The sequence below is a fragment of the Mesocricetus auratus genome, unplaced genomic scaffold (genome assembly GCF_017639785.1).
Source record: "Mesocricetus auratus isolate SY011 unplaced genomic scaffold, BCM_Maur_2.0 Super-Scaffold_100011, whole genome shotgun sequence".
NCBI lineage: Eukaryota > Metazoa > Chordata > Mammalia > Rodentia > Cricetidae > Mesocricetus > Mesocricetus auratus.
The window spans coordinates 77,968,267-77,993,027 of NW_024429195.1; the positions used below are offsets into that span (position 1 = coordinate 77,968,267).

The 24,761-nt window shown below is 39.4% G+C and overlaps 1 protein-coding gene across 7 annotated transcripts in view; it reads left to right on the forward strand.

Annotated features, from left to right (window-relative positions):
* Positions 1-24,761, forward strand: part of Scyl2 (SCY1 like pseudokinase 2) — a 58,049-nt gene that overhangs the window by 6,685 nt on the left and 26,603 nt on the right. For all 7 annotated transcript variants that reach the window (XM_040755093.1, XM_040755095.1, XM_040755099.1 and 4 more), the window contains 8 exons: positions 1,902-2,106; positions 13,065-13,222; positions 15,992-16,136; positions 20,360-20,509; positions 21,479-21,700; positions 22,444-22,560; positions 23,456-23,581; positions 24,507-24,683. In XM_040755093.1, coding sequence (XP_040611027.1) covers positions 1,930-2,106; positions 13,065-13,222; positions 15,992-16,136; positions 20,360-20,509; positions 21,479-21,700; positions 22,444-22,560; positions 23,456-23,581; positions 24,507-24,683 — 1,272 coding nt within the window. In that variant the 5' untranslated portion in view covers positions 1,902-1,929. The remainder of the gene's footprint in view (positions 1-1,901; positions 2,107-13,064; positions 13,223-15,991; positions 16,137-20,359; positions 20,510-21,478; positions 21,701-22,443; positions 22,561-23,455; positions 23,582-24,506; positions 24,684-24,761) is intronic.

Here is a 24,761-nt window from a genome sequence, read left to right on the forward strand (position 1 = left end):
TTGAACTGTGGTCCCCTCTTTCAGCCTTCTAGGTAGCTGTGATTACAGGTCTATGCCTCAAGGCCAGGTTTAAGAACTCTTGATGTCTTCAACAAAATTGCTGGTTTTTTTTCCTTTTAATTCTATTTTTGCTGCATTTATTTCAAAGCTGTCTTGTTGGGTATATAGACACTCATAATTGATGATAAATTGATTGCTTTGTTACTATAAAATGTTCTATTTTATGGTCTGTTGTGCCTGTATTATTATATCCCTGCCATTTTGTTAGACTTTCACATACCATTGTATTTTTAAGCAGCTTATAGTTGAATCTTTCTTTTTAAGTAGTTTGATGTTGTACCTCTTTTTTTTTTTTTTTTTTTTTTCCTGAGACAGGGTTTCTCTGTTGTTTTGGAGGCTGTCCTGGAACTCACTCTGTAGACCAGGCTGGCCTCAAACTCACAGAGATCTGCCTACCTCTGCCGCCCAAGTCCTGGGATTAAAGGCGTGCGCCACCAACGCCCGGCTAGATGTTGTACCTTTTCATTGCAATTTAAAATTTATTTTTCCTGGATGTCTTTATTTTACTTTGAATTTTGAAAGTTTTTCTCCTAACTTTGTAGTTTTTGGTAAGCTGTTACTTTTTTTTGTAAATAAGATTTATTTTGTTTTACATTTGTGTTTTGCCTAAATATATGTATGTACATCATAAGTGTGCAGGTGGCCACAGAATGAGAAGAGGGCATTGGACTCCTGGAACTGGAGTTAAGGATAGACGTGAGCCACCAAGTGGGTGCTGGAGCCTGAACCAGGTCCTCTGCAAGAGCAGCAGCTGTCCGAGCGGTCTCTGGCCGCGGTAAACTGCTTACCAGGCCTCTTTCGGTTCTGTACATCCATGGTCTATGATGTGAAGTCTGTCTATAATTTACCTGTTTTCTGTGGTACTTCAATTACTGAATTTGAGTTACTCGGTGTGATAGCTGTAGGCATTGTGTGTGTCTTTCCTTTTCTGTGGTTCACTGAATTCCTTGTATGACACCTGCCTTACCCACTCACCCCTCTCCCTAGCTTTTGTACATTTTAGTTTTCATTTTAGTTTGTCCCCGTTGCTATCAGTGTTTGCTGTTCTGGCTCCTCATCAGTGTTGTCTTCTTTTTCTCCTCTTCCGAGACATGTATCACTCTGAGAGCCGGATTGACTTCAGCTTGCTACAGCTCTCCTACCTCAGCTTTCCAAGAGCTTGTTTTAGGAGCAGAAGGCACAGCTCCTGTTTTTTACGATTTCAGACTAATGCTGCCAAGTTGATTTTGAACTTGTGGAATACAGGGATCCTTCTGACTCAGTGTCATGAATAACTGGGACTGTGGGTACACATCACTGTACCAAGCACTACTTCTTTTTAGAAAATGTTCTCAGATTATCTCAGGGTTCAGTAACCGTTAACTTTAGTTGTATGTATGCATGCATGCATGCATGTATGTGTATAAAGTAAATGTATAGAAGTAAAAATTAGTGTTTATTGTTGAATAAGACACTGGGCCCTTTAAACTTTTTATTTTGTTCTTACTGGGAAGAGTGTTTTAGGGTAAAATTTCTACTTGTGGTTACATCTTTCCTTCTTTTTTTTTTTTTTTCCAAGAAAGGGTTTCTCTGTGGCTTTGGAGCTGTCCTAGAACTAGCTCTGTAGACCAGGCTGGTCTTGAACTTGCAGAGATCCGCCTGCCTCTGCCTCCCGAGTGCTGCAATTAAAGGTTTGCGCCACCACCGCCTGGCTGTGGTTACATTTTTCAGAAGACAAAAAAACCAACTTACAACTTTTTATGGTGTTGTATTGGTCTTTTGGGGGAAGGGTAGATTTTTAAAATGTGTGCCTAAGACAAGTAAAAACTATTCAGTTTTTCCATATCCTTTTGTGTTTCTAGGAAACTTGAACTACCAAGTACTGCAGCCATGGAGTCCATGCTTAATAAATTGAAGAGTACTGTTACAAAAGTAACAGCTGATGTCACTAGTGCTGTTATGGGAAATCCTGTCACTAGAGAATTTGATGTTGGTCGACATATTGCCAGTGGTGGCAATGGGCTGGCATGGAAGATTTTTAATGGCACAAAGAAGTCAACTAAACAGGTTAGTTATTAAAGTAATGTGACAGAGTGACTTCATTTTTCCATTAAGAAATGCCAAAAGTTCTCAGGTGGGTTTCCCCCTGAGACAGTTCAGGCTGTCCTCATACTCCACCTGACTGAAGTTGGGGCTGCCCTTGAACTTGAGTGTCCTGTCTGTACTCATCACACGTGGGGATTATAATAAGGAGTGCCAGTGTCTTTGAACACATTCTTTGTGTGTGGTTTTGGTGTGTCTAGGTTTGGGTGATTGTGTGGGTGGGAGCTGGAGGTCTCCATTGGGATGTTGTCCTCAGTCATTCTCCTTGTTCTCTTTTGAGACAGGATCTCTCACTGAGTCAGAGCTCACTGGTTGTCTAGCCTCACTGGCCAGTGATCTCTGGGCATCAGTCCACTTGTCTCCTCCTGGCAGGCACACGTTGCTGTGCCTGCTTTTATGTGGCTGCTGGGGAAGTAAACTTGAATCCTCACGTTTGCACAGCAAGCACTTTACCGGGCCCCCCCCATCCCCCCCCCATCATTCCAGCCTCTAATGGCATCTTAAATGGACTCTTTAGGTCTCATTTTGTTTTACGAAATCAAAGCAAATGCTTTTAAATATCTACTGTATCTCCTGGTTGCAGATTCATCATTTTTTTAAAAATTAATTTATTTTTTACATACCAATCCTAGTTGCCCCTCTTCTCCTGTTCCCCCCACTCTGCCCTGCCCCCCCCATCTGCTTCTCGGAGAGGGTAAGGCCTCCCCTAGGAAGTCTACTAAGTCTGTCCCATCTGTCCCATCATCTTGTTGAGGCAAGACCAAGGCACCTCCCCACCCATCGCCCCCCACAGCTCTGTGTCTAGGCTGGGCAAGGTATCTCTCCATATAGAATGGGCTCCACTAAGTCAGGGTGTTCATTAGTGTTAGATTTTGGACCCAGTGCCAGTGGCCTCATATATTGTCCCAGTCGCAGCATTGTCACCTATATTAAGGGAGTCTAGTTCAGTCTTATTCAGGTTCCCCATTTGAAAGACCTGAGTTAGTGATCTCTTACTAGCTGGGGTCAAGCTGATTCTGTGGGTTTCCCCATCATGGTCTTGACTCCTTTGTTCATATCGATCCTCCCTCACTTTGATTTTACTCCAGAAGCTTATGGTTAGTTGTGGATTTCTGCACCTGCATCCATCTGTTTCTGGAAGAAGTTTTTAGCTTCTCTGGGGTTGTAGACTGTAGGCTGGGTATCCTTTGCTTTATGTCTGTTATCCACTTATGAGTGAGTATATAGTATATTTGTCTTTCTGGGTCCGGGTTACCTTACTCAAGGATGTTTTTTTTCTAGTTCTGTCCATTTGCCTGCAAATTTTAGGATGTCATTGTTTCTTACTGCTGAGTAGTACTCCATTGTGTAAATGTACCACATTGTCTTTATCCATTCTTCAGTTGAGGGGCATCTAGGTTGTTTCCAAGATCTGGTTATTACAGATAATGTTGCTATGAACATTGCTGAGAAATGTCCTTGTGGTGTGAATGTGCCTTCTTTGGGTATATGCCCAACAGTGGTATTGCAGGGTCTTGAGGTAGGTTAATCCCTAATTTTATGAGAAATCACCGTACTGATTTTCATAGCGGCTGTACAAATGGAGGAGTGTTCCCCTTTCTCCACATCCTCTCCAGCATAAGCTGTGCATATTCATCATTTTACATATCATCTTGGCAATTTACTTCTGCTTTAGTAATTAAAAAAAAAGTCATGACTGGGCTGTGGTGGCACATGCCTTTAATCCCAGTACTCAGGAGGCAGAGGCATGTGGATCTCTGTAAGTTCCAGACCAGACTGGTCTACAAGAGGTAGTTCAGGACAGCCTCTACAGCCACAGAGAAACCCTGTCTGGAAAAACAAAAAACAAAATAACAACAACAATAAAAAGACTTGTTAGCATATTAGATGGTAATATTCAATGAGGTATATGTTTTAGGATAAAAATTCTCAGTTTGTAAATTTGTTTTAATATTTGTCAATTGTTACTGGCGAAATAGTGTGTTAAATTTTCGCCAGCATTAAGTATCCCTTATTTAGTATTTTGTTCTTGTATAATAGCACTAGAGAATTGGACGTGGGTTTCAAATGAGCTACGTAAGGACTTTACCAGTGAGTTGTACCTCAGTCCAATTCTGTGTTATTTGGTCTTTTAGTCTATAGAATGATAGAAAATAGGTTTCTCAATTTTTTATTTTGTTAATTAATTATTCATTTGGAGTAGTTTGAATGAGTTATATTGAAAAAAATGGCTTAAGACACCAGGGGTGGCGGGGCGTTGGTGGGTCATGTCTTTAATCCCAGCACTCAGGAGGCAGAGGCAGGTGGATCTCTGTGAGTTTGAGGCCAGCCTGGTCTACAGAGCGAGTTCCAGGACAACCTCCAAAGCAATACAGAGAGACCCTGTCTCAAAAAACAAAAACAAAAAGAAACAAAACAAGACACCAGGGGATGTTTTTAGAAATATAAAGGATGATTATTTAATTAACTGATTATGTGTATTTGTGGAGTGGGGACTATGCACATGAATGTATAGACCTTTAGAGGCCAGAGGCAACAGATCCCCTGGAGCTGGAGTTATAGGTGCTTGTTGTAAGCCACCTTGCATGGGTGCTGGAACCGAATTTGGGTCCTGTGAAAGAGCAAGCAGTGCTGCTAAACACTGCCATCTCTCCAGCTCCTGTTAAAATTTAAAAATATGGATAACTTTGTTTTTTACATATACAACCGAGTAGCTGTGGTAGAGACAACATGATGGCTTTTTCTTTTTACCTTGTGGGTCCTGGGGTTGGAAGTCAGGTTGTCAGGCTTGTTGGCAAGTGCCTTTACCCACATCTCACTAGCCTAATTAGTGTTGCAGTTTATTAGCAGTTTCTATTGGAATTGTAAGGTTAGAAATATCCAGGCTTAGCTGGACAGTGGTGGAGCATGCCTTTAATCCCAGCACTCTGAGAAGCAGAGGCAAGCAGATCTTTGAGTTCGAGGTCAGCCTGGTCTACAGAGCGAGTTCCAGGACAGCCTCCAAAGCCACAGAGAAACCCTGTCTTGAAAAATAACAACAACAACAACAGAAAAACAAACAAAAAGAAATTCAGGTTTCAGTTTCTGTAGAAATATGATTTTCTGTTTTTTATTGCCATTTGGTTGGAAATCTATTGAAATTCAAAGTTGATATTTCTCTTAAATGATAGTTGATTTAAATTGTCAGTTTTGAACATAATTTTTTTCTTTCAGCTCATTAACTCATTCTAAAAAGTGAGTGGTTACTAAGTGTGGACTAGCTGAGAAATCATTAATGTAGTTGTAAAGGATAGTCTTCTACAGCAATAATATAGGTTGCTTTTGTAGTATTTTCTGCTATATATTGCTGAATGTCTAAGATAAATCTGATTTCTTCATTATAGGAGTATCATAGTAAGTTGCTAATAAACTATGACAACTTTGATATTAGCAGGCAGTATTATTTTGGGGGCACTGTCATGTACTTTGATGACTAATACATTGTTACGCAGTGACTATGAATAATATGAAAACTCATGCCAGATATACAGAATGCATTCTTATTAAGGACCTGGAAATCAACTAGTGCCTTTATGCAGAGTTTTAGGGGCTGACACTCACTTGTTAAGTGTGGTTCACATCTTAAAATACCATGGTAAGTAAAGTGGGAGCTTGTATTGCTTCTCAGACAACAGGAGAGCCAGGCCAAATGCTTGAGCCACAGCTATTGTCAGCTGCTGCCTGAACGTGTGACCTGGCTTCTCCCAGGAGGCTTTGTTCTACTCCATCCTTCCTTAAATGTACTGATTTGGGGAATGGAAGTACCTGGATAAACCAGTGTGCTTGGTGGACATAGTTTTTGCTCTTTTAAATTTTTTATAAAATATATTCTGATCATGTTTACCCCCCTCAACTCTTTCCAGATCCTTTCTACCCACCTAGTGTATGTTCTCTGTCTTAACAACAACAATAACAAAACCCAACAAAAATCAGAACAAAGCAAGCAAAAGACCAGTAAAACCAACCAACCAAACAAACAAACCAGAAATACAGTTTTGAATTTTTTCTTTGGTGCCTGCAACCCATAGTACTTCTCCCTTGGCCTTCCTAGTGCTGGAATTATTGGAGTATGCTGTCATATGAGGCCTGACAGTTTTTCTTAAGAACTGCTAGAATAGCTCTTGGATGTTGTCTTAGTTGGGGTGTCACAACAACTCTTAGAAAGGAAAGCATTTAATTGGGATGGCTCACTTAACAAACAGTTCAGAGGTTTAGTCCATTATTGTCATGGCAGGAAGCATGCCAGCATGCATGCAGTCAGACTTGGTGCTGGAGAAGGAGCTGAGAGTTCTTACAAAGGCAACAGGAAGTGAACAGAGACACTGGGTGTGGCTTGAGCATATGTGAGACTTCAAAGCCTGCCTCCACAGTGACACACTTTCTCCAACAAGATCACACCTACTCCAACAAGTACACACCTCGTAATAGTGCCATTCCTTTGGGTGCCTTTTTCTTTCAAACCACTGTAGATGTGCTTGACATATTACTGTGGAATCCCACACTGCCCTGTGTTCTGCACCAGCTTTTCAGTGGTTGGATCCAGGCAGACTCTCACCAGCTGTTAGTTTGTCTACATCCTACCGGCCTTGCCACAGTTACTCTTTTTAGTTTCAGATGTTTGGGTGGAGTATCTGTCTATTAAGTTTTGAAATTTCAGTGAAATAATTGTTTCTCACCTCTTAAACTTTTAGGCATAGGGTTTATCTTATTGAGTCTCTGTATAGTTCTTCTGTAACTGAGTCTCTAGAGTTTCATGTTTAGGTTTAAAATGATTATCCGAACATATGTATTCTTTCCAGACATGTTATGCACTCTAAAAAAAATATTTGAGAGGTTTTCTGGAGCAATTATTCTTTTTTTTATTTCATTGGCTTTTTTGATCTTTGAATTGTACTTAAAAAAAAAAACAATTATGAATGAGAATTTTTGGGCCAAACTGTACAAATGAAAAAGTTTACCATACCTACATCCTTTAAAATTGGTATACTGCCTTTATGTGTTAGGGTTATTATAATTTTAAGACTCCCAATTTAAATAATTAAAACATGATAGTTTTTTCTTTATATACCTAGTCTCTACTTAACATTTTTTAAATTACATCCAGTGTGTATGTGGTGTGTGTCTGTTGTGTGTCTGTGGTGTGTGTGTGTAAGTCAGGGCATCTTGAGGGAATTGGTTTTCTCCTTTTACCACGTGGGACTTAGGTCATAAATAAGTCTTGGCAGCAAATGCCGTTACTCACCGAGGCATCTCTCTTACCCCACCTCTACATACTTTTTAGGAGGCACATACTGGCAGATCTCTGTGAGTTCGAGGCAATTTAGTCTATAGAGCAAGTTCCAGGACAACCAGGGCTACACAGAAAAAACTTGTCTCAAAAAAACAAAAAAAAGAACATTTGAGTTTGAACAGCTATCTCTGGTGACTCAGAAGGTTGCACACTTCATTGTATAATTTAGATTTACTTCTTGAACTATATTGTTTTTGGCAGACTTCAACTTTATACTAAGCAAGTAGCTTTAAAAATTGTAAATCAGGTCATCCTGCCTCAACTTCTATTGTGCTCGTATTATGGTATATTTGCACCCCTGCCATGTTTTTTTCAGTAATTTTATAGTCTTTTCTTTAAAGTTAGGTTAATAAGAAAGTAGTATTTTACAAAAGACTTTATTCTATGAGCATTTCGTACAATGTATCTTGAGCATATTCATTCCCTGGATTCCTCCCATAAGCATCCTCTCCCCCTTTACATCACTTCTTCCCAGTTTTGAGATTTCTAGTTTGTGTTCCCAGCTGGTCTGGGGTGGGGCCTGCTCTGTGGTGTGGCTGACCTACCAGGTGTTACACTGTTAAAGGAAACTGCTGTTGGTGAAGGTGTGTGAATCCATGAGAGGACATCAAAGACTTTTTAGGAAACACGAACAACAGCGACGACGTAGAGAGCCACCTCAGTCTCCCTTCCTTCTGTTCTGCCCTGGTGTCAGTGGAAGCCACCATACAAGAGAGCGACTGACCCTTCCTCTTTCCTTGTGAGAGGTCACATCTGTAGACAAGAAGCCACGCCCTAAGGCCGGTACCCCACAACACCCTGCAGCTATCCAGTGCCACTGGCTCCTCAGCTAGTGGTAGGATTTGATCCCCACTCTCCCTCTTATACTAGGATTTTGCCTGGCTGGAGCATCCATAGGTCTTGTGCACTGTCACGGTGGCTGTGCGTTCATGTGTGCAACTAGCTGCCCTGTTGTGTTTGGTGTTATCAACTTCTGGCTCTTACAGTCTTTCCACCTATAGTGGCTATTCTTGGTTGTCAACTTGATTCTAACTGGAATGAACTATAATCCAGAACTGGAGGGCACACTTGTGATCCAGACCTTGAGGCTGGAAGGCCACACCTTCTACTGGCATTCAATATAAGCACAGTGGAAGAAGGCAGGGTTTGCTCTTCGCTGCTTGCTTTCTCCTTGTCGGACTATCCTTTCCTTTTTGGGACCCAGCAGACCCATCCAACCTCAGGGAACTGAACACTGAATAGCTACTAGATTCTTGGACTTTCCATTCATAAGTAGCCATTGTTGGACTGCAGCCTGTAATTCATTCCAAAAAATTCACCCCCCACACACATTCTCTCTCTCTCCCTCTCTCTCCCTCTCTCTCCCTCTCTCTCCCTCTCTCTCCCTCTCTCTCCCTCTCTCTCCCTCTCTCTCTCTCTCCCTCTCTCTCCCTCTCTCTCCCTCTCTCTCCCTCTCTCTCCCTCTCCCCCCCCTCTCTTTCCTTAAGTTCTGTGACTTCTTGAGAACCCTAACTAGACCAGAGTGGTTCTAGAGAAACAGAAGTATAAGAATGAATCTTTTAAGCCGAGCAGTGGTGGCGCTGGGATTCTTTTAAGCCGGGCGTTGGTGGTGCATGCCTTTAATCCCAGCACTCGGGAGGCAGAGGCAGGCGGATCTCTGTGAGTTCAAGGCCGGGCTGGACTGACAGCCTCCAAAACAATACAGAGAAACCCTGTCTTGTAAAAACAAACAAACAAAACAAACAAACAAACAAAAAAAGAATGAATCTTTTAAGTATCGGGAATAGGCTCTTTAATGCCCCCGCCCCCCTCAAATTCACCAGCACCTTCAGATACTGAAACCTTTCCAGTCACTCTCTCGTGGAAGCTCGGAAAAAACTGGAAGTCCACAGTGTAAACTACATTTCAGACTTAGAGATAAATGCCTTTGATTATCTTGATTCATCACTAGTGAGTAGCAATGGATTCAGTGATGTTATGTTTGAAACTTTTGACAGTTTGGGGGAAATAAGGAAAATTAGGTTGCTGGTTGGTTGCTCTTAATATCGCTGGATAAATTACTAAAGGATAAAAACAAGTTCAGTAATAAAAGTTAACCAACTTCAGAATATGGTGAAGGACAATGAACTTAGTGACAAAATTGACCATCACCAGATGCGAATAAACAGTCTAAAGGTTTCTAAGTGTGTTCTGGAAGAGAATCTGCTCTCCAGCAGCCACAGAGCTTGAGTTGTGGAAAATCAAGCCGAAACCTTTTAAAAGTGCAAAGTTTTAATTTGCAGAGTCATCAAGAGGCCTGAAGTGGTTACCAGTACAATTTTGTTGAAATTGATGAGTTGTCATTAGCTGACTGAAGAAGGCAAGTTTGAAAGACGGTTAATAACCTCTTGTGATCTATGGGGGAAGAGTCTGTCATCTTCAACTTTGAGCAGTAAATTTAGGATCTCCTGGTAGAATTTCTTTTTCCTCATGAACTGGAGAGTTTCTCTTTAAGAGCAGTGAAATGGCAAGAGTACCAGAGCCATTGCATGTGATATATTTTAAAAAGGCACTGTGAAAAACACATTTAAATTAGATACATTTATAAAATGTGTTATAGAAGAGCACTTATTAAAATAAATTTTTTTCACATGAGTGTAAGTGAACAGTGAGGTAGAAACCTAGACTCCGGGGTCACTTGTTTTTAGATTTAATTAGTATGATAGGAGACTTTTTCCTTCTGGTTATAATTTTTTAATAGTCAAAAGAGGTACGATGTTGTGTATACACAGTGAGCATTCTTTGTCTAAAAACCTACACTGAATATGCTCCACTTCTAACAATTTGAGTGACAATATGTGTTAGAAAATTCTACACCTGATTCCATGTATCAGATGCATTCAAAATACAAGTGCCTAAATACTGTTCAAAAATTACCCTCAGGCTGTGTGTAAAGTGTATGTGAAACATAGTAGAATTCATGCCTAGACTTGAATCCCGTCTGCAAGAGAGCTCATGCATTTGTAAAATCCTGTGTCTGTGTCAGAAACAATCCTGATCCCAATCAGTTTTCTTTGTATAAGGGTTATGCAATCTGTGTATGAAATTTAAAGCTGTCACTCAACTTCATTGGCACCTACCCCAAAAGTATATAGCATGAACTCTCCTTATTTGTCCTGTGTTATTTCTGAGCTGACAGAATGGTGTATTTGGTCTAGGATTAAAGACTAGATGCTTTGAGTCTTGACTCTTCATCTTTCTTGTGGAGTCGTTTACAACATTCATTGTCCAGTCATTTTTAAAATGGGATAACTATAAAAATATGTCTGATGGGATACCCTTGAAGAATTGGATAATCCCTAAAAAGGACTCAGCCAAGTACTTGACACATAACTGCAAATATTACCTGTTTCTGTAATTAATTAGCTGACTTGAGAAAATAACAAGAACAAGGATTTGAGTTCAAGGTCAGTGTAAGAGTAAGTGGAGGAGTGGTATTGCAGTTTGGACTTGTATGCTTTTGGACTGGATTTTTTAAAAAATATTTTATTTATTTATTATGTATACAACATTCTGCCTGCATGTACACCTGTACATCAGAAGAGGGTACCAGATCTCATTACAGATGGTTGTGAGCCACCATGTGGTTGCCGGGAATTGAATTTAGGACCTCTGGAAGAGCAGCCAGGGCTCTTAACCTCTGAGCCATCTCTCCAGGCCAAGAAATTGGATTCTTTGAAACATTAAAAAGATACATATTTGCTTAGAGGGAGGGGTGACAGTGAATGTGGGCACACTTGCCATTGCACACGTGCAGGTCAGGACGTGTTGTGATAATTCTGTCCCTCCACCGTTGCTCCCAGGGATTGAACTCAGATTGACAGGTTTGGAGACAGGCGTCCTTAACCACAGAGCCATCTTACTGGCCCTGGAAATTGGACCTATAAGCGTTGTTAGTTACATTCTTGGGTGTTAACTGTCTCTGACATTGGTGTGGCATTAAATTTACATCACAACATTTTTCACAATCCTAATGCATTAATGTCTCCTACTAAATTGACAGTATGAGGCTTGTATTTTTCACAGATGCTATTGATCTTGAATGTGCAGACCATTGATCAGGTGTATAGCATTGATCAGATGGGTATTAGCAGAAAACTGATGCTTACAGTAGAAAAGAAACAAAGTATGGGTGTTGGCGTTAAGTCAATGGTATCCTAAGATGCCTAAAATTTAATGTTTATAGTGTATAAGGGATTGTAGTTTTTTTATAGTGTGTTATTTGATCTTCAGTTATCAAATCTTCCATTTTCCTGTTTGAAAACTTCTTTGGTGGCAGCTGGCTGTTTGGGGGAAAATTTTCTCAAAACTCTGGTCTGAACTTGTGTAAATATGTTGGTTGAATACTGTGTCCTATTATGGTACATGTCACGATTTCCAAGTCCTTGGAGTTTCTGGGTTGTCATTTCTCTCTGTGTCACCTCTCTTTAAGGCCTCCATGCTCTAAAATCCTTAACCTACTTCTTTATGTATTAAGAGCATCCAATTTATTATGTTTGAGGAAACTATTGATTTGAAAATTTTCAATAAAGTCTTGAGATAAATAAGTTCCCAGACTAACTGTAAAAACATCAATTCTGATATCTAAACAAAAACCAAAAACCCAGAACATAATTAGAAGAGACAAATGAGTGTAATGGGAGGCATGCTAACAGTTTCATTTGAGACTTTTGAGAGGGACTTTAAAGACTTAGTCTTTGTTCAGAGTGTCTTGGCAAGTACCTGCTGTTCTGTGCCAATTTGTTCTCAGGTTTCTGGAGTACCTGTCACCTGAAGATGGTGCTGTTACAGGACCACCTAGAAAGATAGAGTAAATATAGGACGATTTCCCTTGTGAAACTGAGAAAATAAAAAGAATATGGCAAAGAGGATTATGCTTTGGGGTGTGTGTGTGTGTGTAACCAAGATAGTCTTAGAGAAGTGAGGGGACAGACAGCTCCTGGACTGGTGACTCTCCAGTGACTGCTATAGAGAACAGGGAGAAGGAAGGAGGATAGGTCATTCGTGCATAAAAGCTCCTTACAAGCGGGGTGTTTGGGCAGATGATCACTCCTGTTTTTGGGAAGGTCTTTTCAAGATTTTGTTGCAGGGCTGGTGAACCTAAAGACCTGAAGAACCAGTGCTCTTTAGGCAGAGGCATCCTTAGCCTGCATAGCCTGGGTTATATGAGGCTTTAATAAATTTAATACTACAAAGTTATTATGAACAGCATTTTGAATCTTTAAGCACTTTAAAATGTTTTCTGTTTAGGAGTGCTACGTAGAGGAAATGAGTGGTACATAGTGTGTGTGTGTGTGTGTGTCTTATAACACAATTTCAAGATGGGTATTTTCCTATATCTCCTTGTATAAGGACCTGGGGTCTTATACTTCTAAATTTATTTAGATTTATTTGTATTTACTTAATTAGCTTTTTATTGGTTTATTATTGCAATATTGCTAAAATTTCCATGAAACTAGTTATTTGTTTATAGACGGTTAGGGCACTTAGATATGATTTTACCACTTTCAAATATTTCCTAATAAAATTAGCTACATATTTTGTTTTTAATTAGGAAGTGGCTGTTTTTGTCTTTGATAAAAAGCTGATTGACAAATATCAAAAATTTGAAAAGGATCAAATCATCGATTCTTTAAAACGAGGAGTCCAACAGCTCACCCGGCTACGCCACCCTCGACTTCTTACAGTCCAGCATCCTTTAGAAGAGTCAAGGTAAAACTTTGAAAATTCCTACGGGCAAGGTCCTGAGTAAATAGTTGAAAGTAACTATTTGATCTATTGCAAATATTATCAACAAAATTTCTTGAAAAGTAAGTGTTGCAATCTTATGGATCATTTATTTGTGTGTCTATTTTTATGTATTTGTGTTTGCTTGTGAGTTTGTGTTCACTGTGTGCGGGCACCCCACACAGGCCAGAAGAGGTGTCACTCTGAAGTGGACTTATGGTGGTTGTGTGCCACCATGTGATGCTGGGAACAGCGTCTGGTCTTCTGTGGCAGCAGCCAGTGAGCTCTCTAACTCGGAGGCACTTTTCACATTGTCGTGAGTCTATATTTAATTGCCTGTAGTAGTCACAACCAATCCAAGGGAACCGTGGAAACAGTCACTGCCTGAAAGTAGATGGTCTTACTGCTTGGTGAGAATTTACGGTCTCCTTTTCATTAGTTATTTGGCAATGACTTTTGCATGTGTGTCAAGTGCTGTAGACTTTAAGCCTTTTATGCCCAGTATGTCAGTCTGTAGTAGCTCTCAGTTATTTTACCAACACTGATTTTACTTAAAGATAAGCTTGGGAAATGTTTCTGAGATAATCAGAAAATAAGATTTATGCATCTTTACTGGACCAATCTTTTAGATACCCTAGCATTGCAATTTTTTTCTACATTATCCATAACTGGTTATTTAAACTTGTTTCTTCCTTCCTCTTTAGCCCATTGTTCACGTCTTAATTTAGAAAGACTTAAGTTGTTGGCCAGTTGTGTTCTGTGTCCTTTAGGATGTTCAGGATAAGGTAGGAGGAGGCAAATAGAGGATTCCAAGCTTCCCATCTCCCTTCAGCTGGGGCACCTTTGCTTTTGTCTGTTTTATATATTATGCTTCTGAAAGTTCCTTGTTTGAAATCCTCAGTAACTCTCTCTACTCACGACTCCCAAACAAAGGCACAGACATTTACCATGTGCAGAATTGTGCTAGATGCTTTTCATTCCTTAATTTCTGTAAGCTTCATAATTACACAGAGCAGGGTTGAGATACTGTTTAAACTCTGGCTTGGATGGCAAACCTGGGAGTTGACAGCTTGGTTTCTGAGCCTATGCTCTATGTCTATGTCTATATCTGTATATCTATAACTATATATCTGTGTTGTGCCTACCAAGAAGTATGCTCATATCTCTTATTATAAAAATGTCTTTGTTATATTAATTTGATCCATTTGTCTTATATCTTATAACACATTTGAAGCTTCTTGAGTGAGAAGGGCAATGTACTTTACTGTTCTCTATCCCCATAGCTTCTGATACAGTGACACATCTAGATTTAGGAACTTAAATATTTTTTATATTAACTTGGGTGTGTGTGTGAAGTGTATGTATGAACACGTGTCATGGTGTGTGTGTGTGTAGGTCAGAGGGCAGTTTTGTGGAATCAGTTCTCTCCATCCCCATATGTGGGTTCTGGGAACTGAACTCAGGTCAAAGTGAAATCAGGTTCCACCTGTTGAGTCATCTTGCTGGCCTTAAACTTAGGAATTTATTTGCCATTAGGAAGAGACACAATTCAGAGCTTACTTCATGACCTTTAGTTGTAATTGTAAGGCTTATTATTAAATTTGCAGTAAGCATTAAGTATTAATGATAGGAGGGAGGAACTCTTTAAGGACTAGAAAAATAACTTCATTTTAAATATATTATTAAGATTGAGATGATAAATTTAGATTCTGCATTTCTTAGGTTTAGGGCAGAAGAAGTTGAGCAGTATATTGCAGACACATGAAATAAGACTTCATAGCTGCTGTTAAGTAACTGGCATGTTGGAACTGAAGCTTGGTTTAGTCTTGGTACTTTGTAGGTTTTCATTGCTAAGCCCTAAAATGATGGGGCTTAGGCCCCGAAAGCTTGGTAATTATGATGGCAGTGCTAAATTTATTGAACGTGCACACCAGACAGTGGTGCTCTGCCTTGTGTTTTGCATGGTTATCTCATTTACTTCTTACCGTAACCCGCCAGGGTGCATCTCTTAGCACAATTTCACAAATGGACAAAGAGAGGCTTAGAGAGATGGCGTGCAGCATCACCAAGATAAGAAAGAGGAAAGCTAGGGCTTGGCCAGATCTTACCTGTCTTCCGAGCTTGAGGTGATCATTATGTCATGGGTGCTGACTGTCGGTATCCATGGTAACATTCTCTGACATGGCACAGACTGTTGGTATCCCTGGGAACATTCTCTGAACATTAAAATCTTATAAATCAAGAAAACAGTATTTGAAACTTAAAAACTGTTGAATCCTTTCAAAATGATTTGGAAAATAGATAAAATGAAGCTTTTGGGTTGAAGAAAGATCAGGGGAGCTGTCTCCCCTGACTTATTCCTGTGGCATATATGAGAAACATTCTGAAAATTACAGTCTTACACATAAGTGTATGATGGCTTTAATGAAACAGTTTTTGAGTCAGTTTTTTATTTCTTTTTGGTTTCAGGCAATCATTTAAAAAGCAAAATTGAAATAGTTTATCTCCTGACTTTTAAATTTTAAAATAAAATATATCATAGTTGTCACAGAACTTGTTTTAAAAGATTGAATAATTTATCCAGCAAGATTTGTGTGTAAGCATGACTTTGTTGGTTAAAGGGTGTCATAATCATTTTGACTTATAAACCACAAAGTTTCTTACTTATGTTTGATAGATTATCTGCTGTTTCATATGTATTTAATTTTTATAATGTGTAAAAATGATAGTAACTCTCTTTCTTTTTTGAAACAGGGATTGCTTGGCATTTTGTACAGAACCAGTTTTTGCAAGTTTAGCCAATGTTCTTGGTAACTGGGAAAATCTACCCTCTTCAATATCTCCAGACATTAAGGATTATAAACTTTATGATGTAGAAACTAAGTATGGTTTGCTTCAGGTATGTAGGTTTATTTAATGAGAAAAGTTTTTTTCCTTTAAAAACCATTTTTAGCTATTTCAGACTTATATACTATGTAACTATCTTATGTAGTTTTGGTCCTTGACAATAATTAGAAAATTATTTCCATGACTTAGAATTGTCGTTTTTATTGTTAGTCTTAAGTTATATTTTATGTACTCCTCCCACCCCCCACCCCCGCCCCAAACAAACAAACCAACCAACCAACCAGCGTCTCACTGTATTACCGGGATGGTCCTGGTACTTGGTGTATAAGCCAGAGTAGCCTTGAACCACAACGCCTTGCTAAGTTATTTTAAATACATGAAACTGGTAACATTGGTAACCTTTGAGGAGGGTTACTTAATGGCTGTTGGATAAGTTCTTTTTAATTCTTTTGAGTCATATAAATTCATTTCATAAACAAAACTTTAAAAATGAAAATAAAGGTATTTAGTAAGAATAAAATAGCTTTAAGGAAATTTAGAATATATTGAGAGGTATTATTAGTCTTTTCATATATGCCTCAATTTTACAATCTTTCTCGGGTAAATCTTGAGCACCATGACGTAGATTCACTAGGAAATTCTGAGTTCCTTTGAAAGAAAGATTATATTATTAAAAATTTAAAAACAACTTCTAATTTATCATTGTGAGTTGAGTGGGGAGGGCATGTGTGCGTAGATCAGAAGACACCTTGTGGGAGTGGGTTCTTCTACCTCATGTGTTCCCGGGGTGGAACTCAGGTCATCATGTTTGGCAGCAAATGCCTTTGCCTGATGAGCCATCCCATCCCATCAGCCTTCTGTACCTCTCTCTTTCTTGCTTGTGCTTTTGATGTTACATCCAGGATGTGAGAACTAATGTCATGAAAAGTCTCCATTGTCCTTCTAAGAGTTCTGTAGTCTTGGTCCTTAATACATTTTGAGATGGTTGATTTTGTTTTGTTTCCTTGTTTGTGTAGGGCCTTTCACATGTTCAATATGTACCACTGAGCTACATCCCTCGATTGGGTTAAGTTTTGTAAATGGAATAAAGGTCCAGCTTCATTTTCCCAGCATCACTTATTCAGAAGTCTGACCACTGACCCCCCCCCATGGTTTTGACGCCAACAAAAAAAATTATTTGACCATATACATAAGGCTATTTGTATGTTTTTCATTCTCATTGGTCTGTCTTTATGCCAGCGCCAACATCATTTTCATTGCTGTTTTGTGGCAAGCAGCTGGACTGTTCCCAAGCTATATTTAATATAGTCCCAAAGATTAATAGATAGTTAAAATAAAAATGAAAAAGTAGAAGCTGGGGAGAAGGCTTAGGATCAGAGCACTTGCTATGCAAAGCATGAGGACCTAAATTTGAATTCCTTACACTCATTTAAAACTGGATTTTGCATGCCTGGAATCCAAGCTCTGTGGGATGGAGTTAGGAGGCTTACGCCAGCCTAGCTCTGGGCTCGGTGAACGACCCTGCTCAAAAGGGTGGGACTGAGAAGGATACAACAGAGCAGTATACTGATGTCACCTCTGAACCTACGCACACATGCCTGCACACATCCCCCCATGCAGTACTCTCACATGCACAAAATAACCCGCATGTATATCTCTGTATGTAGCACTGATGTGTGTTTTAGAGTTAATGTGCTAAAATACTGGCATTTTAGCCAAAGCATATAATATAGGACACCATCCCTGTATATAAATATAAAAATACTGTCCGTTTTCTAAATATACAATAAGCATGCAGCTTGTTTTTTTTGTGAAGTTAAGGAAACTTCTAGGTTTGGAAAACTTTGTATTCTTTCAAGTTACTGAACTAGGTTTGAAAACTGTATTCTTTCAAGTTATATTTTGAAGTAACTGTTTATGAAAATGTAGAATTTTTACAGTTTATTAGCACATGTTAACTATATTACAATGAACTTCATTGTGACATTTTCACATACATGTGTAATGTGTTTTGATCCTGTTTTTCCAGAACTCTCTCGTGTTACCCTCTTGCTGCTGATCCTCCTCGTTTTAACATGTCTGTATAAATGTGTACACCACACATAGGCCAGAGGAGGGCATCAGAGTCCCTGTAACTTGGGTTACAGATGGTTGTGACCTACTATGTAAGGTGCTGAGAATTGAATCCAGGGGCAGCATTGCTCTTAACTGCAGTCATCTCTCCAGATCTTTCTTCATCTTTTTAACTAGTCTGTCTTCTGCTTTATCATCTTTTAAACCTAGTGAGTTTAAGTAGGGTTGCTTACAGCAGCCTGGGAACCTTACCAATGAAGGAAATGTCCCTCCTACTCTCAGGAATCATTAAACTGTCTGTAAATCCTCAGGGAGGATTGGGGACTCAGAAGTCGCCATCCACCCTATGATGAATGTTGACAGGTCCAGTCTTAAGCAGGTAATCATAGCTGCTGTAGGTCTCTGCAGTCAGCACAGCCGACTGTAAAAACCAACCTTCTGACCAAAGCTGACATCTGCATTCATCAGTGGACATAGACACAGTGGTTTAGAAGGCAGTTTGACAGGTCTATCCTGTCTGTTTAACAAAACAGCGGCATTGTCTTTCCCGCTAGGGACTACAACCTCTTCAGCCATAGACTTTTGACCAGATTTCTAGTATTGTAAGTGAATTTCTTCCAGTCAGAAAGTGGTTGGTTACCCCCCACAGCAGACTTGTTACTGTTGCACACCTTCCTGCAGGTTGGTAGTCCACAACTAAGACCATGGGTAAATTGTTTTCCTCTGGCAACTTCCATGGTGACTTTGGGAACTTCCGTGAGGTAGCCAGCAGGTAGAAAGTGTCCAGTTCAGTACCAGCTTCCTTTCTCTCTTACCTTCTACAGTAAGTAAGTTCTTAACCATCGAGTGCTGGTGGGCACTCACAGTAGCAATCACTTATATTTGGGGGCCTCCTTGACCAGTGGCTCATAGGAAGATAGTCTACTCCTGGCAGTGTGACTTTCATTTAATTACCCGTGGCTTCCAGGAATCGTTATAAATGCTAACCATCCATGACCTTTGAGTTCAGTTGTAAAGCGGGAAGGTCTTGGAAGCCAAAGCAGTGTTTCAGATTTTACTCTGCGAGAAAACAGGTTTGAACCCAGTGACTGATCTGGGTTGTGTTCTAACAGAGTGCTCAGGTGACTGCACAGACAAACTGTAGATGACAGGTAAGAGCAGGAAGCCACGAGACGTGATAGGTGGGGCTGCTACGGTTACCCTGGCCAGAGACAGCGGTGAGCCGGGATTGGGAAGGTGGTAAACCTGCGTCATAGCCTAAGTATATTTTGAAGTGAAAATAAGGTGATTTGCATATATATGTACAAATATATTTATTTTTGAGACAGGGTCTTAGTGTGTAATGCTGGTTGACCTGGAACTTGCTGTGCAGACCAAGCTGGCCTTTAACTCAACAGAGATCCACCTGCCTCTGCTTCCATAGTACTGGGGTTGTGGGGTTGAAGGCATGTACCACCATGGCTGGTTAATTGGCCAAATTAAAAAAACAAAACAAAAACGAAACAAAACAGAAAGACCAGGATAACTCAAAGATTTTTGTCTTTCGCAGATAGAAGCACAAAGTGATCATTAACTAGTATGGAAAGCATTATGGGAGAAATGAGCCAGATTCTGGGTAGAAACTTGGATTTGGATTGCTCTGAGACTCAGGTGCTTACAGGAGAGTGGAGGGGAGAGGAAATGTCAGGTGATGGAGTCTGGACTTGGAGCAGAGGCCCAGCTCCGCAGTGGAAGCAGACAGCCTCTGAGTGATGGAAATGGGGCAGCCTTAAGGCAGTGAGAGCAGAGACCCAGACCTAACTGGTTGTCAGGAAAACAAACAGACAAGTAAAGCGGTGACCAGTAGCATTTGAAGAAAGTTGGGGACAGGGGTTTCCTGGAAGCCAGAGAACACTCACTTGGCAGACCCACTTCTTCCTGTACAGACAGCCTCCTGTATAGGACTCCATAGTCACCTTCACACAGGCATGAATGCTACTCAGTGTGACAGTGAATGTGTATTAAACATTTAAAAACTAAGCACAGTACTTGCTACTTACTACTTAGTACTTACTTAGCAACCACACCTGTTTTGTTGCAAGATTTCCCTCACTAGTTTGATTGCTTGCTGACTTGTAAAAGCTTCCTAGCTGAACCAGCAGGTGTTGTATTCAGTATAAAAAGTCATTTATGTCAAAAGTAGTTTTTTTTTTCCACTTCCAGGTTTCTGAAGGATTGTCATTTTTGCATAGCAGTGTGAAAATGGTTCATGGAAATGTTACTCCTGAAAATATAATTTTGAATAAAAGTGGAGCTTGGAAAATAATGGGTTTTGATTTTTGTGTGTCATCAAGCAATCCTTCTGAACAAGAGGTAATAATAGTTTCATGTTTGGATTTTTTTAAATTATGAAATCTATGATCGCATCTGCAGTGGTAGTTTGGTAAAGTGTGAGACTTGGAGATGTGTACCGGGATGTCTACTGTAGAGAAAACTCCTGGTGTTGGTTGTGCCCAAGAGTTTTCTCCAGATGATTAATTCTGTAGATGTCTCGAGCAAAGGGCCGACTTAGTTAAACAGAAATTGCTTCCAAATATACAAACTGATGGTGTGATTCTTAACACCATGTGCCTGCTGTGCTGACATTAAGGGATTTTATTTTAAAAATTGGTTGATTTGTTCTTTGACGAACACACACACACACACACACACACACACACACACACACACACACACTGATCTATTTAGTCTCACTCTTATTTTCTAAGGTCTTCCATGCATTTGCTTAATTAATTCCTACAACAACTCAGTGTGGTGTGGGAACGGTGAGTTTAGGTGGGTGCTGAGTGTTCTTCTAGGATGTGAGCTCCATTTTTCTGCTCCTAAGCACTTGTTTCCCAGTGATTCAGTATACCTGCATTCATTCTTAGAAACACCACTTTAGGTCAGCCATGCTTTGTGTTGATTGGTACCTTATGACAGAATGGTCATAGGGTACCTATAACTACTCAGGCATTCGTTGCATACATTTTCTGGATCTGATGATTTGGGAATTTTAGAGTTAAAGGTGGGGATAGCGTTTTTTACTTGCTTGACTATATACAAATTGTTGTTCCTTATTTATTTATTTATCTATTTATTTATTTTTGAGGCGGGGTCTCTACATAATCCTAATGGTCTTTGAACTCTGTAGATCAGGCTGGTCTGAACTTAGAGATATCTACCTGCCTCTGCCTCCTGAGTGCTGACTGGATCACTGCAAATTTAAGATAGCTATACCCTGTAGTGGTTTGCTGTTACTTGACATTCTAACCTTGTCATCTTGTTTCTGTCTTCTTATAGCCTAAATTTCCTTGTAAAGAGTGGGACCCAAACTTACCATCATTGTGTCTTCCAAATCCTGAATACTTGGCTCCTGAATACATCCTCTCCGTGAGCTGTGAAACAGCCAGTGATATGTATTCTTTAGGAACTGTTATATATGCTGTCTTTAATAAAGGGAAACCTATATTTGAAGTCAACAAGCAAGATATTTACAAGAGTTTCAGTAGACAGTTGGATCAGGTATTTGCCTGTCAGTACTTGTTTAAATGTCTCTTTGGCTTTTTTCTAAAATATAGACAGAAAATTATTCTTAAAAATAAATAGCTTTATTAATTCTTTAAGCATTTCATATACACATGTATTTTTATCGCATTCATCCCTTTCCTTCCCCTGTATCTTCCTGGATCTATCCCATTTTCCCAACTGCTCTCCCAGCTCATGCTTCTGTTTAATAACCCATCAAGTTTAGTTTTGTGCTGTCAAGGGTGTGTGCTCATCCGGGGGCATGTTCTAAACACGTCACAGACCACATCCTTAGGACAGAACTCCCTTTCCCAGCAGCCATCAGCTATCAGTAGCTCCTCAACAAGGGGTGATGTCTTATGAGTCCTTTGCCCATGTCCTGGGCTGTTGACAGGCTTGAGCTTGTGGATTTTTTTTTTGTAGGCCATCACAACTGCAGACATTTACTAATAGAAATGAGTACTTCATTTCAAGTTTGTGTAAAACCAGTTTAGTAAAACTAACTTCTATAAAGATTTCTGAAAGGTAGTTATTACAACTTTCATCATGGCATTTACTAGAGTATCTAAAATACTGCCCATCTTACTTTAGAAATGGAAATACTTTCGAGTATTAAAGATGTTTTAGTTATGTTGGAAGAATAGTTGGTATATTTGTACCATCACCAGAGTCACTATGTAGAAAGGGTTTGTAACCTTTCTGAATGTTTTATACTCATATATTTTTGCTCTTTTGAATAGCTGAGTCGTTTAGGATCTAGTTCACTTACAAGTATACCTGAAGAAGTTCGTGAACATGTGAAACTGTTGTTGAATGTAACTCCAACTGTAAGGCCTGATGCAGACCAAATGACAAAAGTGAGTATATCTAGGCTTTTTTTTTATTGGATTGGAACAAAAACTGAAATAGAAAAAAGGCAAAATAGAAGAAACTTACAGTGTGTAATTTTGTTCTTAGATGCTGTCTGTGTTCTTGAATGTATTAAAACTTCAACTTTTAAGCTGGGTGTTGGTGGTGCACGCCTTTAATCCCAGTACTCGGAAGGCAGAGGCAGGAGTATCTCTGTGAGTTCGAGACCAGCCTGGTCTACAGAGAGGGTTCCAGGACAGGCTCCAAAACAACACAGAGAAACCCTGTTTCAAAAAAACAAAAAACAAAACAAAACAAAACTTCAACTTTTAAAATTAAATAGCTAAATAATTTATATGCATAGTTGTGAAGAAAATTAAGATTTCAGATTAACAGAGATCCTGATAGTCACAGTTAGGGAGGCAGGTACTTTGGATGCCCAGAAAAGTAAAGCATTACCTTTAAATTAGTAGGTAGCTGGTGTTCATCATGCTTCCAAAGTATTTTATCTTTAAACATTTTATTTATTTATTTTTAATGGTGTATTTGTGTGTGCGCATGTGAAGATACATGTCTATGAATGCAGAAGTTGCCTGATGTTTATGCTGGGAATTTAGCTCATGTCCTCGGGAAGGCAATACATGCTCTTAACCACTGAGCTGGCCTTCCAGCCCCAACTTTGAAGCTTTCAAGTTCCAGTATTTTATGCATAATGTCACTGCCCAGCTGGCTCACAGGCACTGCAGATTTGAATTTGAAAAGTTAATTTCTTATTTGGAGTTTTCTAATTAGATTTTTGTTTTTAGTGTAATGTTTTGAATATTATCGAATGTTTTTGAATATTTTAGATATGAGTAATTTTAACTGAATTTCTATCAAAATAATTGCTTCCCATACTGTTAGATTCCCTTCTTTGATGATGTTGGTGCAGTCACGCTTCAATATTTTGATACCTTATTCCAAAGAGATAATCTTCAGAAATCACAATTCTTCAAAGGATTGCCAAAGGTTCTACCAAAGCTGCCCAAGGTTTGTTATCAGTTTTTTTTAATATAGTCAAGAGATTTTTATTATAAACCGCTCTTCCAAAGACGTAAAACAACTTTACTTGAGGTACGTAGATGACAGTAACATATTGAAAAGTAAAGCTAAAGCTTAGTTATGGTGCAAAAATAAATAGGATTTAAAAAATAGGATGCTGCCTGTGTTAACACTACCTGTGGTAGACATTACGTGTCCAGAAAGATGTCTGAGAACAGCTGTGATGGAGCTCACTGCCTCATCAGCAGTTAAGGGACACGTTGGTGTTGGCACAAACCTTTGTAGTTCCTTTACTCTTTCACTGACTTGCTAAACAATGAATACAGACTATTAAAGATGGTAATGAGGCCAGGTCTGGAAGCACATGCCTTTATCTGTACTCCCAGCATTTGGGAGGCAGGGCAGTGGGCCTCTGAGTCCTAGCCTAGGCAGACTATGTAGTGAGAACCCCTTCTTAAGAACTAAAACAAGAATAGTCAGTGAATGCCAAAGAAGATATTATTTGTAAAACTGTTAATTCTTGACTCTACAGTCATTTCCAAAGCTTCAGCAATCACAGCCAATGTCTGTCTACCGCTTTCCTTAGGTGGTTTGGAGAATGAACAGAAAACAGAAATAGTGTCATTTCTCCCAAGGCCATTACACTAAACATAGACATGGTTGCTGTCTATGAATTACCAGTTAGAAAGTCAGAATGATGCTTTAGCTAGGTGATAGGAATCGTAAGTAATGACAGGCGTAAGAGGAGAAACACTGTCAGTGAACACTAGTTAGAGATTTGCTAGGTGGAATGATCGTGTATCCTGTAATGGAGTCTTTTATTTTTCTCTAAAAAACATTTCCGTTTCACCCATGAACTTGATTGTCACTTTAAAGTTCTGAAATACTCTTTATTTTTCATTTTCCCTTTCAGCGTGTCATCGTGCAGAGAATTCTGCCATGTTTGACTTCAGAGTTTGTCAACCCTGATATGGTACCTTTTGTTCTGCCTAATGTGTTACTGATCGCTGAGGAGTGCACCAAAGAAGAGTATGTCAGATTAATTCTGCCCGAACTTGGTCCTGTGTTTAAACAGCAGGAGCCAGTCCAGGTATGTTGTGATTACTCCTGAATGTTTATAAAGCTATAATGATAACTACTCCCACTGAAAACATTTGAGCTTTTAAAA